General features: G+C 41.7%; 1 protein-coding gene across 1 annotated transcript in view; it reads left to right on the forward strand.

Annotated features, from left to right (window-relative positions):
* The first annotated feature begins 15487 nt into the window (after nt 1-15487).
* LOC126095508 (uncharacterized) overlaps nt 15488-20907 on the forward strand; it is a 346398-nt gene continuing 340978 nt past the window's right edge. Inside the window, exon 1 of the mRNA XM_049910294.1 lies at nt 15488-15575. Coding sequence (XP_049766251.1) covers nt 15488-15575 — 88 coding nt within the window. The remainder of the gene's footprint in view (nt 15576-20907) is intronic.

A 20907-nucleotide genomic window follows, 5' to 3' on the forward strand; every position in this document is an offset into this window, starting at 1 on the left:
CCTTTTCCGTTCCGTCATTTCAAATTCTGAAACTTTTCTTTCGTTTCCAGGTGGTTTGCTTGCCGAAGACTTCATCCGCTGCTCTGTTCGCGCAGTTTTTTATCACCTGCCATTCTTCATGAAGATCTTTCTTTGTTTCATTTTCTATCAAGATCTGTTTAATAGTTGCTGACAGAGATCTGCTGTTGATTTCTCTTTCAACTACATGATTCTGTAACATAAAGATATCAGGCAATGTGGGGAACTATTCGAAGGACACTGAAAACGGCGCGGACCGAAACAGAGCTAAAGCTGTACAAGATGGTGGCAGTGCCGTTCACTCTGTATGGCAGTGAATCACAGCGATTTGGGCTGAAGGACCATAGTCACATTCAGGTCAGAGAAAATAAATTCCGTAGGGCACTACTGTAACACACACGCCTTGAAAAATAAGACACGAGGAAATACAGAATCATTTACAAATACACACTATCTTGTATGAGGGTCACCGGCAGCTGTAAGTATCGGTAGATGCATACGTTCGTAGCATTTTTGCATAAGTTTAATGAACACATCAGATACACATAACACAGACTTTAGTCATCCATGATACACACATTAAAAAAAGTTTTACACCACCCCAGTTCCCAGAACTCCTCAAGACAAATGTTGCCTGTGGATACTGTATCACAGACATAGTCCCTTTGACTGTTCAAAGATGTCACTAAGCCCGCCCAAATACGTAAACAACCATGCATGAGCAGCGCCTATTAGACGGAGGGGGTCCGACAGCCAATCAGTTCCAGTCATTCCACCAGGAAGGAGGTACACCGCTCGTGTCGTCTGTAATTAACCATGCCTAGACGGGCAATACCGCGGTTAGATCGCGTCTGCATTATTAGTTTGGCCAGGAATGGCTCTCAACAAGGGAGTGACCCAAAGCGATGTTGTTTGGACGTGGAGGTGATACAGAGAGACAGGAACTGTTGATGACATGCCTCGAGCAGGCTGCCCAAGGGCAACTAATGCAGTGGGTGACCGCTACCTAGGGATTATGGCTCGGAGGAACCCTCCCAACGACGCCACCATGTTGAATGATGCTTTTCGTGCAGCCACAGGACGTCGTTTTACGACTCATACTGTGCGCAATACGCTGCATGATGCGCAACTTCACTCCCGATGTCCATAGCGAGGTCCATCTTAAAATCCACGACACCATGCAGCGCGCTACAGATGGGCCCATCAACGTGCCGAATGCAGCGCTCAGGATTGGCTTCACGTTCTCTTCACCGATGAGTGTCGCATATGCCTTCAACCAGACAATCGTCGGAGACATGTTTGGAGGGAACCTGGTCAGGCTGAACACCTAACACACTGTCCAGCTAGTGCAGCAAGGTGCAGGTTCCCTGATGTTTTGGGGTGACGTTATGTGGGGCCGACGTACGCTGCTGGTTGTTATGGAAGGTACCGTAACGGCTGTACGATACGTGAATGCCATCCTCCGACCGATAGTGCAACCATATCTTCAGCATATTGGCGAGACATTCGTCTTCATGAGCGACAATTCGTGCCCCAATCGTGCAAATCCTGCGAATGACTTCCTTCAGGATAACGACACCCCTCGACTAGGGTGGCCAGAATGAACGCTATCGAACATTCCTGGGATAGATTGAAAAGGGCTGTTTATGGACGACTCGACTCACCAACAACTCTGAGGGATCCACCCCGAATCGCCGTTGAGGATTGGGACAATCTGGACCAACAGTGCCTTGATGAACTTGTGGATAGTATGCCACAACGAATGCAGCCATGCACAATGCAAGAGGACGTGCTACTGGGTATTAGAGTTACCGGTGTGTACAGAAATCTCGACCACCACCTCTGAAGGTCTCGGTGTATAGTGGTACAACATGCAATGTGTGTTTTTCATGAGCAATAAAAAGGGCGGAAATGATGTTTATGTTGATCTCTATTCCAATTTTCTGCACAGTTTCGGGACATGACTGCCGCTGTGGCCGAGCGGTTCTAGGCGCTCCAGTCGGAACCACGCAGTTGCTACGGTCGCAGGCTCGAATCCTGCCTCGGGCATGGATCTGTGTGATGTCCTTAGGTTAGTTAGGTTTAAGTAGTTCAAAGTCTAGGGGACTGATATGGCCTCAGATGTTAAGTCCCATAGTGCTCTCGGAACTGAGGCGACGCAAAACATTTTTTGATGAATATATATTCTCCTTGACTATTTACAGCAGTCTGACAACTCTGGGATAACTTTTCAATTCCGTGCCTGTAAAATCACATGTATTTGAGGCGAAGAACTAGTAGAGCGACGTTCGGAGAGCTTTTTAATCAGGAAAGGAAATTCCTTGAAGGTTGTACTATGGAGAGCGGAAAAGATGAAAACTTGGCGGCCCAAGATCAGGTGTGTAAGGGTGTGCGGAATGACTTCCCTAACACAGCTCCTGTATAGAGTTTTTCGTCAGCCTAGCAAAATGCGGGCGGACGTTATGATGTAGTAACATAAGTTCACGTAGTCTTCCCGGTCGTTGTTCTTGGACTGCAACTGCAAGACTTCTCATTTGTTGACAGCGAATGTCAGCAATGATTGTTACATCTCGGGGAAGCAATTCGTACAATTCGTAGTACACCACACCTCCTCTGTTCCAGTAGATGCAGAACATAGTCCTTCGTGGATATCCGCAGGTTCTTGTACGCACAGTTGCTCCTTTGTTTGGGCTCAACCAGTAAGGATACAGTATAGGAATAGCCGGTCTTGTTCACTAGTCAACTGATGACGAGCAAGCAGAGTTGCTTTTATGACCACCCTATGATTTTCGTGATTTTGGCTTAGAGCATGCGATACCTATACACTCGATTTCTGAACGTTTCCCATTGCAGATGTGGCACGACGGTGGAATGATCACAGTTCACCACATTTTCAGATCTCAGATACACTGAGGTGGATCATTTTGAACTGATGCGTTTAAACGATCTTCATCACACCACAAAGATGACAGTCATTAATGTCAAAAAGATCGGCTTTAAAACGAGAAAATCATTTTCTTAACGTGCTCTGTCCAGTGGTGTTATCCCCAGACACGGCCTAAATGTTTCTGGCTGCTTCCGCTGCTGTAACCCCACTACTGAACTGAAACAGGAGGATGTGTCTGAAATGTTCTGCTTCCTCCCTTGGCACTCCATTTTCTAGTGTCGACATGTACACTCACTATCCCTAAATAACAAAATGACAATTGCAAACTCAAACAGCACCGGTGAACTACAAACAAATATGATAATCGATAATTAAACCCATGCAAGCGGAATACCAACATGCAAAACGGAAACACTACGAACTTACGCACCAACGTAATACATATCCTGAATAAAAACCGCTTGGCTGCTCTTAAAAATAACGTTCGGTCCCGTCCATGTTGCAACTTTAATGTCATGATTCACTATATTTAAGCTGATGAAGTGGCTTCTAGGCTACGAATCAGGTCGTTAAATAAATTATTTACAAAATCAGCCAAGCTGTTATTATTCAAGATGACATTTAAAAACATTTAAGACACGGCATAAAACGCAAATGGGAATCAAATGGGAAGAACATTCAGAAAGAACGGACAATAGCAGGATTCCGAAAATGGCACTGTCGTTCAGACATGCTGAAGAGAGCCATGAAGACCGAGGCAGAGATGGAGTGAAGCCAGAACAGTTCGAAGGACCTCATCGCTGATACGGTGATGATGATGATGATGATTAACATAGACTGAATAATTATCTTTTTTTGTCAAGGATTTCTGTATGGACACTTTTGAAACTGAATAGGAAGCTTTACTGAAATCTCTGAATTCACTGTTCTACAAATATAATTTAATTCACGACATGAAACTGATCAGGTGTGCTATATTCGCTTCTTAAACCACTTGTCCTATTCCTTGACTGAAATCCAATTTTGTTTCCTTTGTGATTGCTTATAACATTAGCGAATATTTTGTTTCTGACAAATCTATAGCTTTTTATGACTTGCTATCTTATTGTGAAACACAACCGTTACATCTCTGTTCCAATTGTAGGCAGTTGTTTTCCCCCACAGTCATTGCCTAAACAATTTTACACATTCCACTTATATTATTTTCCTTCAGCTTTAACCATTTCTACTGATTTACCATCATCGGCTACGCCTTACTTTTCTTCAAACTTATAATGGGTTTACGCACCTAATCTGGCAATCCTCCCTCGATGTCATTATATTAATTATTGTCAGTGTCTCTGAGTCATGTCTTGTAATATAGAAACGTGTAACGAATTCTCCGAATGATTGTGTTGTTCGTTTCTGTGCCAGCTTAACTGATGAGATGTTATACACTGAGGTGCCAAAAATCTTGGAACACCTCCTAATACCGCGTCGGACCTCCTTGTGCCCGATGTAATACAGGTATGGACTCAACAAGTCGTTGTAAGTCCCTTGCAGAAGTATTGAACCGTGCTGCTTCTGTAGCCTTCCGTAATTGCCAAGGTGCTGCACAGTGCCTTGTTGACAACTTGTGTCTATGGCTGCGTGGACACTGCATCACACTCGAACCCTACGATCAGACCTTACCAACTGAAATTGGGACTCATCTCATCATACCACGGTTTTCCAGTCGTCTAGGATCTAACCGATATGGTCATAAGCCCAGGAGGCGATGTTGTGCTGTTGGCAAAGGTACTCATGTCAGCTAAATTTCGCTGCACTATCATAACGGATATGTTCGTCATTGGTCCCACATTGATTTCTGCGGTTATTTCACTAAGTGTTGCCTGTCTGTTAGCACTGACAATTCTACACAAACACCACTGCTGTAAACGGTGTTGTCTGTGGTGAGAGCTAACTCCTGAAATTTGGTATCCTCGTCAAAGTGGATCTCGGAACATTGAATTCCCTAACGAGTTTCCAAAACGGAATGCCCCATGTGTCTAGCTACAATAAAAATTCATTGTTCAAGGTCTGTTAATTCCCATAATCACGTCGGAAATCTTTCCACATGAATCGCCTGAGTAAAAATTACAGCTTCGTCAATGCACTGTCGTTTTAACCTTGTGTACGCGATACTACCGCCATCTACGAGTACATATGTGCGCATCGCTATCCCATGACATTTTGTCACCACGAACTATGTATCAATAATAGTTTTCTGTTTCGTTTTCTTAATAATCCTAGACCCGCGGATTCTTTTTTTTTTTTTTTTTTTTTTTTTTTTTTTTTGTCTGTCTAACCAACTTCACATTATACCGTCTCACGTCTTCTGAAAACATGGACACCGCAATTATTTCACTCACACTTCAGCGTATCGAAACTGTTTGCTACAATACGATAAAATGCAAAGAAGTCCGTACTTTTTGGACGTTAGTACTATAATGTTCTTTATCTATTGGGGCATATGAAATTTTTTCGGAATGGAACGCTTGACGAATTTTAACGGTATTGTCTCGTGTCCTGGAAATGAGTAGTCTGTACTATAAAATATGTTCGACATGTAACGATATTTTTAGAATAAATTAGATTAGATTCAGTTTGTGTTTGATAGACATAAAAATGAGATGATTCTCGTGGGTGTGGAACATAACAGAAAGTATAATGTAAAAAAGTAGAACATTTGAATATAATACTCACTTCCCTGATCGTTTGTCAGGAGATAGTCAAGATATGTGAATACATTACAGTAAACTGGAACTGCTAATTTTTACAGAATTAATACAGTGTCAAAATGAAATATAGTTATGCGCTTTTAATGAATTTATCACGCACAAAATACCTAATATTGACTGTTCTGACCAAGTGCTGCCAAAACTGAAATCTAACATACATTTTTACTTCAGCTGATTCAGTGGCCCCAATTAAGATATTCATCTACAGAGTGGGAGGAGTTGCCTACCAAAAAGTCTTTCAAACTCTGTGTAAGCTGTGCTTTATCTGAAACCAGGTTTTTAATTGTTGCTGGATATTTATTGAAAATAAATGTGTGTTCCCGAATAATGGACCCCTTTTTGGACCAAGGTAGGTGATTCTACGTCTTAATGTAGGTTGTTCTTTTCATACTATTGATACTATGTACTGAGCTATCGGTTGGAAATAAAGACATATTATGTGCAACAAATTTCATTAAGCAATAAATATACTGAGAAATAGTGGTTAGAATACCCAATTCCTTGAACAGGTTTCTACACGATGTTCATAACTTTACACCACAAATGAGTCTTATTACAAGCTTTTTTACTTAAAAACTTTTGCTCGGTTTGACGAGTTACCCCAAAATACGATCTCATGTGACACAATAGAATAAAAGTAAGCAAAGTATGCAAGTTGTTTATATACTTGTATATCCTACATCTCACATCACTTGCATTGCAAATACAGACTTGTTTAGGCGCTTCAGCAATTCTGTGGTATGCCCTTCCCAACTGAATTTCTTACTGAGTTGTAATCCCAGAAATTTAACACTTTCAACATCTTCTATCTGCATTTCTTCATATGCTATAACATGCTGGAAGTACTTTTCTTACAAATTCTGCACTGCACATAGTGCATCTTTTCAGAGTTTAAGGACAGTGAAAAAGTTTTAAACCATTTATTAATGTTAGTGAAAATTTGATTAACAGCCTTTCTAAATCTGTACTTGGTATGCTATTTATTGCAAACAAAATAAACTTAGCATATGGATATGTAATAGGCGAGAGTTCATTAACGCACACAAGAAAAAGCAAAGGACCCAAGATGGAACCTTGAGGAATTAATTCCCTATCAGATGATGGCTAATGGCTTACTCCACAGGTATTTCTCAATGACACCTTTTATTACCTGTTAGTTAGGTATGACTCGAATCATTTTGTAGCACTGCCAGTGACACCATAATACTCTAATCTACTTAACAGAATGCTGTGTTTCACATAGTCAAAGGTTTTTGACAGGTCACAGAAGATGCCAGTAGCCTCTAATTCGTTGACTAATGAATTAAGTACATTCTCACTGTGTGTGTAAACAGCCCTCTCTATATTGGAACCCTTAAGAACCAAACTGTACATTGGACAATATATTATTTGCAATCAGATGTTTAAGTAGATGCCTGAGCACAACCTTTTCAACCTTTAGAAAATTCCAGCAAAAGTGGAATTGGTCGATAGTTAGACAGCATCTCTTTAACCTTCTTCTTGTAATGAGTTTTAACTTCAGCTTATTTTAGCTAATCTGAAAATGTTCTGCTGATAAGAGGTTGATTACACAAATGACTTAAGATAAAATTTAACTCACATGAACACTTTCATTAACTTTGTTCTATATCATCATAACCACTAGAATACTTTCATTTTATGATGGTTGCTACATCTTTGGGAGAAATGAGTGTCATTTCCATTTTACTGAAATTATTTGTAGAGACTGGTCTTAGATATTCCGTTGCACTATTTACTGGACCTGACGACAGCAAACTGTGAGTAACAGAAACAAAGTACTTGTTTAGGAGGTTTACAACACTACATGCAGTTCTTAGCAATGTCTTGTTTGTTTTTAGAACTATCTGTTCTTCTTAGTCTCTGGCACACCTGTCTGTCTTTACTATATCTCATATAGTTTTTTTTGCCTAATGTTATTATTTTTATTCATAACAAAGCTGCTTAGGTTTCTGGATTACTTGCTTCAATATTATGCAGTTAACTGTTACTGCATTACAATGCTAATGTTAGTGCTGTTTCCAGATGGCAGTCACATTTTCTTTTTGTCCCACATGATACTTTTATTCCTTATGTAATCTATGGTTTATTCTGAGATTTCTTTTTGATTTGAGTTACCTTTAGGGAAAAACTGTTTTTAAATGAGGAAGTAACTTTAATGAATGCCTTGTATTTTCTGTTTGAGCCAGAAGTACTGTAAATATGTACAAATTTCATATCTTTGATTAGTGTTCTAAATTCTCAATTTTTTACTGATTTATTACTCTCCTGGACTCAGATTTAATAAATTTTATATCCTGACAAGTTTCAACATTTAACATAAGATGTTGCATGTCATCATCAGGTATCCCATTTATGATTGGTTTTGTGATATGGCTTTTTTCCCTAGATTTGTCTACAAAGATATTATCAATAGCAGCCAAAGGACATTTACATACCCTAGTTGCAAAGTTCACAGTAGAAATTAAATTGAACGACCGTGTTACTGATTGCAATAATTTTTTACTGGCAGTAGTTTTCAATAAATCTAAATTAAATCAGCAACCACGATTTCTTGTTTTTTTTACAGCGAGATGGGACAGCAGACCTTCCAGATTTTTTATGAAGAAGTTAAAGTTTTCTGGACGTGCTCTGTATATCTTACTATTATAAAGGACTTTTTACGAGATACTGCTTTCATTGCACAAGCTTCTAGGTGCTACTCTGAGCAAAATTAATTAATATCAATATTCTTGAAATTAAAATTTCTGACGAATGTGACAACTCCTCCCTTATCATACATCAGTTTACAAATTTCTCAACTTACTTTTGGGGAATAAAGTAGCATGACAACTAGGCTCGAAAATGGCAAGGAGTTGTAGAACTAACAAGATTAACATAGCACACTTTGCAGGTGCCCAGGTGGGGGTCTACCCTAGTGGATGAGTTTTTATCTTGAATATTCCAGCCTGGTATAGTGGATAATCACAGGATAAAAGTACATTATCTGACCGAAGGTATCCCAACACACCTATGCAATGCGGCGTACTTCGACCTCAGTTTTCACCCTTTATCACTGACTATTCGTAATGTACAAATAATGGTTTGATACTCAATTACAACATGATTTTTGAGCAGATTTTCAAAAAATTAAGACCAATATTAGAGCACTGCTGATTTGTTTTAGTAGTCTCTTATGACTTTTCGATAAACTTACACAGCGAACGATGGATAGACTACATTTTCTTTCATGTGTCTGTTAAATTTAACATTTTCATTTTATGTACCTTGAAACTAAGGGAGTCAATTTTTTTCAATTTTTGTTCGATTTCTACGTTTGTTACAAGGAAAAATAGGAATGAAGAACAGAAAATCGTTTATTTCAGAAACCGGTTATTTTCAGCGCTTATTGAAAGTTCGGTTGAACAGGCGTTGAAAAACCGACATAATTTGAAACCGGTTGTGTCAGTGACAACTGCCTTTCCTAATGTGAAGGTATTTGGCTAGTTTTATTTATTTATGGTATGGTCTTGCGTTCAGGTACGGATTCAGAAGAGGGGTGTTCATGGAGGTCAGGACCCCACTCCCCCACCCCTAGCAAACAACATTTAATGGATTGGAAGTGTTTCAATCTTTACATGCATCAGTCTCCAAATTTCTCAGCTTACTTTCGGGAAATAAAGTAGCATGACAACTCAGCTCGAAAATGACAAGGAGTTGTAGAATTTACACACCTAACATAAGATACTTTGCACTTGTTCGGGTGGGGGTCTACACCTGTGGATGGGCTTTCAGCTTGATCTATAATATTCCAGCCTGGTACAGTGGACAGTCACAGGATAAACGTACACTATCTGGTCGAAAGTATCCGAACACACCGATGTAATGAGGAACTGAGATACCGCGAGACGTGGAACCGCCAGTACAGTATAAATGGAAGTGGTGAGTATTGTCAGTAGAGAAGTGGTAACAACAGAATGGATCGGTCAGGAGAGCTTAGTGAAGTCGAGCGTGGGCTAGTGATTTTGTCACCAGAGTAAAACAACTCCCTCTGGGACATTTCATCCTTTCTAAACCTCTCCAGATCGACTCTGGGTGATGTGATTGTGAAGAAGAAATGCCAAGCTACAAGCACAGACCAGGGGCTGAACAGGGATTATTGCAGAAGGTGGATGTAAAAAATCACATTAAATCAGCAGAAAGAATCACTCGTGGGTTCCAAAATGCTACCAGCAGCCAAGCTAGCATAATGACTGTGTGTAGGGAGTTAGAAAGAACGGGGTACAATGATCGAGCAGTTACTCATGAGTCACATACCTGTAGCCTGTGCTAAGCGTCGTTTGATGTGGGGGTAAAGAGCGACGTCATTGGACAGTGGATGACTGCAAACGAGTGACCTGCAATGATTATTCACGCTGTACCCCCTGGAAGTCCGATGGGACGATTCGGATTTGGTAGAGCCTGGAGAACTTCAGCTGCCGTTATTGTAGGGTCAACGGTAAACTACGGAGGAAGTAATGTTATAATGTGGGGGTGCTTTTCGTGGTTACGGTGTGATCCCCTTAAGGTAACGCTAAACGCGGAAGGATATGAACGCGTTTAAAAGCACTGTGTACTGCGTAAAGTACAGAAACACTTCGGAGACGACGATTGAACAGTTCAGAGACGATAACTGCATCAGAATGTCAGTGCAACCTGTCGTAAGGCAGCATTTGACTTATTATGTCAACTTCGCCCGCGACCCCAGCGTCCAGCATCACTACATTCCCTGTTTCGGCACACACACTGTGTTATCAAAAGTATCCGGACACCTGGCTGAAAATGACTTACAAGTTTGTGGCGCCCTCCATCGGTAATGGTGGAATACAATATGGTGTTTCCCCACCCTTAGCCTCGATGACAGCTTCCACTGTCTCAGGCATACGTTCAAAAAGGTGCTGGAAGGTTTCTTGGGGAATGGCAGCCCATTATTCACGGAGTGCTGACTTAGGAGAGGTATCGATTCGGTCAGTGAGGCTTGGCACGAAGTCGGCGTTCCAAAACATCTCAAATGTATTCTATAGGATTCAGGTCAGGACTCTGTGCAGGCCAGTCCATTACAGGGATGTTACTGTCGTGTAACCACTATGCCACAAGCCGTGCATTATGAACAGGTGCTCTATCGTGTTGAAAGATGCAATCGCCAACCCCAAACTGCTCTTCAACAGCGTGAAGAAAGAAGGTGATTAAAACTTCAATGTAGGCCTGTGCTGTGATAGTGCCACGCAAAACGACAAGGGGTGCAAGCCCACTCCATGAAAAACACGACCACACAATAACACCACCGTCTCCCAATTTTACTGTTGGCACTACAAACGCTGGCAGATGACGTTCACCAGGCATTTACCATACCCACACCCTGCCAACGGATAGCCACATTGTGTACCGTGATTCGTCACTCCACACAACGTTTTTCCACTGTTCAATCATCCAATGTTTACGCTCCTTACACCAAGCGAGGCGTCGTTTGGCATTTACCGGTGTGATGTGCGGCTTATGACCATGAAATCCAAGTTTCCTCGCCTCCCGCCTAACTGTGATAGTACTTGCAGTGGATCCTGATGCAGTTTGGAATTTCTGTGTGATGGTCTGGATTACACATTACGCCCCCCTTGAACTGTTGGTCGTCTCGGTCAGTCAACAGACGAGGTCGGCCTGTAGCTTTTGTGCTGTGGTGTCCGTTCACGTTTCCACTTCACTATCACATCGGAAACAGTGGACCTAGGGATGTTTCTGAGCCTGGAAATCTCATGTACAGACATACGACAAAAGTGACACCCAGTCACCTGTCCACCTTCGAAGTCCGTGAGTTCCGCGGAGCGCTCAATTGGTTCAAATGGCTCTAAGCACTATGGGACTTAACATCTGAGGTCATCAGTCCCCTAGACTTTGAACTACTGAAACGTAACTAACCTAAGGACATCACACACATCCATGCCCGAGGCAGGATTCGAACCTGTGACTGTAGCAGCTGCGTGGTTCCGGACAGAAGCGCCTAGAACCGCTCGATCACAGCGGGCGGCCCGCGGAGCGCCCCATTCTGCTTTCTCACGATGTCTAATGACTACTGAGGTCGCTGATATGGAGTACCTGGCAGTAGGTGGTAGCTCGATGCGCCTAATATGAAAAACGTATGTTTTTGACGGTGTCCGTATACTTTTGACCACATAGTGTAGGTAAGAATGGGCTCCCATTCTTCCACAGATATTCAGACACCTCATTGAAAGTGTCCCAAGCAGAGTTCAAGCCGTTATAAAAGTGAAATGTAGACACATCTCGTTATAATTTCCATTAAAGGTGTCCGGATACTTTCGATCAGAGAGTTGCGCTCCGTCAACAAAAAAGACAGAAAGGGAAAGCCCGTCACCAAGAAAAAAAGAAAATAAAACAGAGAGACCATCTTCGGAAATATGGGTAGTAACGACTGAAAGAAGTACAGTCCTCCTTATTTACATGATCGTCTGTAGACCAGTGTTCACAATCATAGTGCTTGGTGAAATACTGGTCAATACCCTTTCCATTTTACGTTGTGTAAATTATGACTCCCTCAGTCTGGTGAAAGTTTATTGCTATTATAGTTCTTAAATCAATTGAATTACACGTATTCTCTTCAAATTTTCGAAAGAATGCTTTTTACGTGGTATACGGGGTGTCCCAGGAGGAGTGGCCCATATTCAGGGATACGATAGGAACGATGATGTGAAGAAAAAAAAAATTATATGGACTTATCCATTATTTCGAATGATTTCCAAAACAGAACGTATTTCATCTACACTGTTATTTATTTTTTTGCATTATTCACTACATTGTCAGTTTCACACGTGCACACACGAACAACACTTAGTAAACATTACAACATGCGTTTAACAAAATACCAAATGAAACATACGTAATTTTAACACTTTTTCCTCTAACCATAAGCGTTTCGTGCACGTTATTTTACAACTGTTGTACAGTTCACAATAAATTTTCGAATATCCCACCGCAACTGCAACGCATTTGTACACTCTTGGGAGAACGTATTGTGCTGCTAGTCTGGATGTCTCAGCACATTCCATTATGAGGGCAGCAACGGCCATGATTCAAGCCTTCATCTCACGTGTTGACCTTGCCTTCGCACACCTCAAACTTCATTCAACCCCTTGTATGTAATAGCGTAAGGTCTGTTGATCTTGGTGGCCAGTTAATTGTACAGCCACGAGTAATCTAGCGATTAAGGTAAGAGTCGTACGTGTGCGCTACTAGCTCAAAGACAAATGCTCATTAAACGTGCAACCATTCGGAATGGGGCATATGTCCATATGACGGTTTTTGCTACAAATGAGTGTTCCTGTCATATCCCTGAATATTGACCATTTCTCCTGGGACACCCTGTGTGTTACTGAATTACAGTCTCTTTTGCTAAAGCAATGTGCGAACTACTGATGTAAACAGATCATTGATATAATTATTATATTTAAACATTTAATTTATTTTATTGAGAGGTGGCATGAGCCCCCTCTCATATTTCTTTCTTACTCTGATTAATTCGATTTTCCTCTCTAATTGCATGCAGTGAAAAGTCGCTATTCCTTCACACGTGGACTTCCCACACAGCGTCTCTCGTCACCTGGGTGGCCTGGTGACAGGTGGGTTCTTCTGATCTTGAAAGGGTTAAGCCTACGGGTGTGAGGGAGCCGAGTGGATGCTTTCCAGACGCCGACATTGTCATAAGAGCGGCGACGACACGCCCACAGGGGCCTGACGGAACGGCTGGGCTAGAGATTCCGTTACTTCGCAGAAACTTAGTGAAAACACTTTCTGGCGGGCTACCAGCGAGGCGTGGGAATGACTTGTGTTCCCATGCAGTCTTGGCGGGAAAATTTCCGCGTTTTCTGCAAAATCATAACTGTGATTGGCTTGCTCAGGGGATAGCTCTGTGACGTAGCAAAATCGGTGCAGAAATTGGTGCCAAGTATCTCCATTGGTGGAATAGTAGTGCGTCGGCAATAGAGTGGAATTTTCCGCCGCTTTTCCAGTTGCTGATCGGAACGTTTAACCACGGTCAGTGTCCTGGGGGCAGGAATGTTCTGTGTTCAGCTTGTACGGGTGTTCTTGAGAGAGTCGGCTTTCGCCTTTTGGTTGGAGTAGGTTACAAGACTGAGCTCTCGCTGCTCTGGACAGCCTGCCTTCTGTAGGCTGTCTAGTATACTTTCATTTAATTGTAACTGTTTGACGAGGTTGCTGAAGTTTCGACTTCAACGTAACTTTCCGAGTACAGTTGGCAATTGACCGTTCTGCGTACAAGCGTCCTATGTTGTCCGTCTTGAGCAGTTTTGGCTAAAGTTGACTGTGCCGGAGTTACTGTGTGACTTCTCTTGTTACAATCACTCACTGTACCATCCATGATTGTGTAGTGAGCCTTCTTCGTCTCCCTCAGTGGCGTATTTGTGTTGCTAGGAAGTCTTTAGTCTGGAACAACCAAACCAGGAGAATTTGTTTCGGGCTATATTCATGACATTATCATCACCACGATGGGACGTTGAAGCAACCAGCCATCGCCTCTGGTATGCCAGATCGTGTCCTTGCAGTTAAGAAGACAGCTTGGTAATGTACGTCCGCAGCACCGGCAAATCAGGGAATTTTGCTAGGTGATAATCAGAGCTCAGCAGAGTTTTTCTAACTTTGTTCTGTCTTGGGTGTTCATTGTCTGAGTTCTCACTACTGTAGCAGCAATTAATGATGTTTGGTTTGTGGGGCGCTCAACTGCGTGGTTATCAGCGCCCGTACAATTACCCAATCTTTGCTCAGTCCAATTTCGCCACTTTCCTGGATGATGATGAAATGATGAGGACAACACAAACACCCAGTCATCTCAAGGCAGGTGAAAATCCCTGACCCTGCCGGGAATCGAACCCGGGACCCCGTGCTCGGGAAGCGAGAACGCTACCGCGAGACCACGAGCGGCGGACAGCAGCAATTAATGTTGGGTTGGCTGGGTATTTCTCTTAAGATTTGAGTTGCAAGGAATTGGCTCCACATACCACTTGGTCATAAATGTCACAATCTAGTTTATGGACAACTTCACCTTCACAGTGTTTATTTGAGTATCCAATTTGATGTATTATAAATGTTTCGTGTGTTTTGTTTATTATTTTGAGTTTAGTCACAATAAATCAAATTGTTATTTTGAACAGAACTTTCATTCTGTTAATCGGTTGAGCAACCCTTTCATTTCTCACTATGTTAATGAAACTTTCCTTAATTTCTAACCAATTAAATTATTGCAGGTGCCAAACTCTTTTCTACTCCACTTGCATGGTCGATTACAGTCAGTTCGCGTTTCTTCTTAATCCATGTACAACAGCAAAAGTCGGAGTTAGAAAAGGGGGGGCTTAGAGCATCATTTGCATATGAAGATTCGAGAAGAATTTAGTGTTAAATACACTGCTAGCCCCGGCATCTCGCATTATTAGTGTTATTATTAGAATCGCAGGTCTCTGTTGTACGTTGAAAACGAGCGCAACAGTAAGTTTTATTTGTGGGAGGGTGAGGGGGAAAGAGACAGTAACAAGCGGCGACAAACCCCCCACCCGTCCCCCTCCCCTCTCTTCGTCCCACATGAATCTATCCCTGGATTCGCGCCTGTTTGTTTTAAGCGAATCACTCCGTATTACGAAACGAGTCGATGTTCTATTTCGACTGAGCGACGCTAGATGTCAGATCGTATGCTGGTTGGCGGAGTCGCTGGCGGGGATTCGTGGGCGGCAGTCGTCAGTGTACCTTTGGAAGCCGTGCGCAGCGAAACATGGCGGTGGTAGCTGTGTCGCTGTTGGCGCTGCTCGCCACTTACTGCTACCGTGTGCCTTCGGTACTCGCCATACCCGACCGGAAAGGTGAGTCGCGCTCAGCTGTGGCTTCCGGTCGCGGTTTCGCGTGTTGGTCATTCATCGTGTTTTTTGTCACTGTAATCAGTCAATAGGACCTTAGATCCAGCGTTGCCCTGGACAACGGCGTTGTAAACAATGCCATGTGCATATCAGTTTTGTTTTCGCAGTTCTCTGACTGACCGAGATTTCGAAGCGTTAGATAATTACGCGTTTGTTGGCTGGTGCAGACGACCATGTGACACAGAAATTGGCAGTCCTGTAACACGTCCGTTTGTAGCTGATAAGACGAAAGACGAAAAGGTTCTCATTGGTCAACGTTGAAGATGGGAAAACCCGTTATACGATGTAAACGAGCTGTGGAGCGTCAGTTAAACAATTAGAGTGAAAAATCGCTTCGGGTTTCTGTAAATTTTTTTATTCGCACGCTATTTAAACCGCATAACGATTGCTTTTCCGCCACCCATTCGCTTTTCCACGGTCAAGAACCACAATCGCAAAACAAAATTCCATTGTTACTAATGGTATTACTAATTAATATTTTATTTCGCAATGTTCTTTTAGATAAATTTTGTCAGTGGTGAGATTGTACGACTGAACGCATACCGACAAAAATAAGTAGAAAATTTATTAGATTAATGCATTAGTTCATATTTTTCTTTCGTCAGCGTAATAACTTGTAGTAAAGACATTTTTCAAATCAGTTACTTATAGTAATCTAGATACATCATTATGATATCCTGTTCGTAGCGAAGCCACAAAGGAATACAGCACGTCAGTCAGTTTTATTCGCGTGCTAAACGAAATTGTCAAGTGGAGAAAGCGTTATTGGCACATTGTTCTCTTTGAGAATGAAGAGTAAATGAGTTTGGAAGATTTCGCTCTCTTCTTGGAGGAGAAAAAGCAGAAGATGGAAATAATGATCCTATCGTTTAAAAAAGGGTCATATCGACCAGCGCTTTACCATCCCATGGATAAGTCTCATCTGGATGAGGATGTACATTCTGGAATACATGGATGTTCACGTCAGCCAGCCATAAATCAGTGAATGCAATTATTTGTTGCTGTGGAATTTTTTTTCAGACAGAAATTAAAAACTGTGTTTGTTATTTGTCACAAAGATCTACTGTCAAAGTCTGTGTACAAGTCAGTGATCATATTTGGTATTTTATTCGTAACTGTCCAACTTCATCGCACATTATTATCCCATTGACAATACGACCAGTTTCGGCTTTCTGCATTAGCAGATCATCAGAGTGTTCTGATTCCAGTGTCATTGTCAAATATTTTGTACACGCAGATACAAGAACAACTGAATATTCCGATACGGTTAACAAACGTCAAACACTTCGTATGCGCTGACACATGAGCAAGTTGCACTTAAAACTGTAATGAATATGTGAGGAGTGTAGTGTAGTGTTTACATTCTTAATCAAAATGATTCAAGTGGCTCTGAGCACTATGTTACTTAACGTCTGTGGTCATCAGCCCCCTAGAACTTGGAACTACTTAAACCTAACTAACCTAAGGACATTACACACATCCATGCTCGAGGCAGGATTCAAACCTGCGACCGTAGCAGTCGCACGATTTCGGACTGAAGCGCCTAGAACCGCTCGGCCACCACGGCCGGCTATATTCTTAATGTCGGATACGTAATATACTGTATTTTGGCTGTGATATAATTAGTGTTGCGTTCTGTCAAAACTACGATTCGGTAGTTTTGGTACAATACATAAATGATGTAGTACGTGGTAGGTTTCTCGGTAGCTTTGGTAGCACTGGTAAGGAAAGAAACATAAATGAATGGGTAAGAAAGCAACTGGGAGCCGATGACTTCTCTTTGTTTGGTTGTTTGATTTCCACATAATTAGAACTGTACATTATTCAGTGTTAGTTCATTGTGTATTCTATAGCCTGGCAAAATAGAAAACTGCATTTTATAAGTAATGAAAATTAGTTGATCACGTAACTTCTGCGCTTTTAAGTAACCAAAGCAATTACTTTTGATGCAAGTGAAGTTTACGTGCTCAAACGTTAAAAATACGTGTATAAATGATTATTGTTATTTTGCACTCAACAGAACATTCTTCATCATGAACATACGTAACAGTTTCCTGTTATTATTGATAAAAGCGAAAGTTGCTTATGAATAACAGAAACATTTTTTATATAAGTTCACGAAGTATTAAAGCGATATTTGATATTTTTTTTTGTTTTGCGGTTTTTCTTATTTTACCTTTTTGTTGAGGAAATTGCGTTTTCTAGCGCAGTATGATAAATCTATATTATTTTAACTATTTTTACCACAACATCCCTTTGGTTCACGTTACAAATCAACAGTTTTCGAATAAAAAAAACAGTTTCAGTTTTGCTATAAATGCTGTATACTTTTAAGAAACAGACAGGATAACTATAAAGAACAAAAATGTTCCGTAGGTTACTGGCCTTATATATATTCTCATTCAGTTTTTAGACGTTTCACCTGTTCCGGTTTTTAGGGGAATCTGGTAACACACTGATGGTAAAGAAAACGATCGTTATGAGGTAACCCCAATAGATATGCAAGATACCAAACTTACACGTAACATGTGTATGACCAAGACTACTAGGGAAACTACCGTAGTGTATGCTTACTGACTACAGCAGTTTTACAGCTCTAGACATAAAGTGTGACTGGGATAAAAGCAGCAATATTTGCGGAACAATCAGACCTGCAGAGAATCGATGATTGGCGCAGGAACTGGTATGGCAAGCTAACCTGAAAGTAAATGGGTGTAATGTATTGCACGTAAACAGACAAAGAAATCCACGGAAGTTCGATTGCGTTATTGATGAAAATAACTGGGAACAGTAACAACAGTAAAATACCTGGCTGTAGCAATCTGGAGCGACCTAAAGTAGAATAACTACATGAAACAAGGCAGGAAAAGCAGATGCCGGGCTCAGATGCATTGGGAGAGTCTTAAGGAAATGTGATACATGCACGAACGAAGTGGATTGCAAATCACTTATTCGAACGATTCTTGAATATTGTTCGTTAAGTCAGGGGCCTTACCAAGAGGATTAGTAAAAAAGTAAGAGGAGATCCGAGAAAGAGTAGCGCGTTTCGTAGCGATATCCTTTGCCTAGCGCGAGTGCGTTGTGGAGACGCTATCAGAAAGGCGTTGTGCATCACCGAGAGATTTACTATTGAAATTCCGAGAGATTACATACCGGGAAGAGTCGAACAACATATTAGTTCCTCCACACATTTCATGAGAAATGATCAAGGCGAAAAAATCAGCGATCATACTGAGTTTTTCCGATAGTCATTCATCGCACGCGGAGGCCTTAATGTATGGAACAATAGCTCTAAAGCACTATGGGATTTAACATCTGAGGTCATAAGTCCCCTAGATTTAGAACTACTTAAACATAACTAACCTAAGGACATCACACACATCCATGTCTGAGGCAGGATTCGAATCTGCGACCGTAGCATCAACGCGGTTCCGGACTGAAGCGCCTAGAGCCGCTCGGCCACAGCGGCCGGCCAATGTATGAAACAGGAAAAGCGGAGTGGAGGGGGGGGATGAGATAGTGGTACCAGAAGTGTCCACCATGCACCATAACGTGTCTTGTGGAGTATAGATGAAGATGTGGATATCAGAAAAATGAAACTCTCAGACATACACAATTAAAGCTTTGTTAAGTATGTTGCTGTACCAACACTGTTATGACTCACGAGTAATATGTAAGAAGCAAAATAGCATATCAAGAGTTCGGAGATAACGTTACAAAAAAAGTCAAAGGGAGTAGACAAACAGAATCATAAATATTGATACCAGAAGTAAAGTAAATCTGTGTATCCAGAAAGAATTTTCACTCTGCAGCGGTATGTGCAATGGTATGAAATTTACTGACAGAATAAAACTGTATGCCAGGCGGGACTCGTACCTAGGGTTTTTGCCTTTCGCGGGCTGTTGCCCCGTCGACTGAGCTGTCCAAGCACGATTTATGATAAATGCTGACAGGTTTTTATTTATTTATTTTTCTTCCGTCAAATCGTCCACCATAATGACTTCTCGAACATGAAACAGCCAATGCTGCGCACTATGTGAGTAACGAATCGTTATGGGTCGATCATGTCGCAGAATGTGATCCGATATGTAGCAAGAGAAATCGCGAGTGGTTCACCGCGACAAAGAACTTGTTCATGTAACACATTACCATGAAAAGGTTTTCTTTATGCCGAATGAATGCCATATTCTCCAAACATCACTGCTGCTCTTTTCGGCTTTATGATGTTGGTATCACATCGCAATCAGTGACTGAATGTATCTGCATTGAAAGCAGCGGAAATACATTTTCTTGCTTGGCGCCAGTTTATGAGGGATGAGTGTGTGTTGGAGAGAATACAAACTCTGGAGCCTGCATACTTCACAAATTAACTGATTTACGGTAGCTTTCTGCCATTCTCTCCTGAAACAAAAAGTTCAGAGCTGAGTAAGTACCAGGGATGCATCCTTATTATCCAGATCACTGGACGAACCAACAGTTCAAAATTACTTTTTCTCAGCTACTAACGTTTTGCGACGTCCATGTGCTCCCCAAAAGTGAAATGTAGAAATTAACCAAATACAATGGCTATTCGGAAGGTAAGTTTCGATCGGTCGCTAAATGGAAGTCACAGTGAAAATCTTATGAAGCTTTGTACAGATGTGTTGGGCAGTGCCTCTAGTACGCCTGTCGATCGCGTAACGTCGCTCTTTTTCAGTTCTGAGCGCACAGCGAGCACATAAAGACGCCTAGAAAATAGCATCTCCCGCCAATTACGTGGGCCTGGTGAGAAATTTCTCCTGAAGCTATGCAGCCCACATAACATAACTGTCATGCGTTTCCTTATTCAAGACAATTCTGAGCCGCATTCTGTAGGGGCAATGAAGATGCTCCTACAGCGTTTCCGATCGGAAGCGTTTGATCACAACACAGCCCGTAGTTGGCTCCCTCTGAGTTACATCTCTGCTCACATGAACCGCTGGCTATGGAGACAACATTTTGGCACAGACAACGAGTTGTGGACCAGTGCAGAAAATCAGCATGAAGCACTGGCGGCAGCCTTCTATGACGAGAGTATTGGAAAGTTGGTACAACGTTACGAAAAACGTCTAAGTCGGAGCGGCGACTAAGTAGATAAGTAGTTGGAAGTTGTAGCTAACTGTTATAAATAAAACATTTTCCATTTTAACAGTGGTTTACATTTCGCGGACGATCGGAACTTACTTTCCGAATATCCCTCGTATTTACAAATGGTTCAAATTGCTCTGAGCACTATGGGACTCAACATCTTAGGTCATAA

This window comes from Schistocerca cancellata, chromosome 8 (genome assembly GCF_023864275.1).
Source record: "Schistocerca cancellata isolate TAMUIC-IGC-003103 chromosome 8, iqSchCanc2.1, whole genome shotgun sequence".
NCBI lineage: Eukaryota > Metazoa > Arthropoda > Insecta > Orthoptera > Acrididae > Schistocerca > Schistocerca cancellata.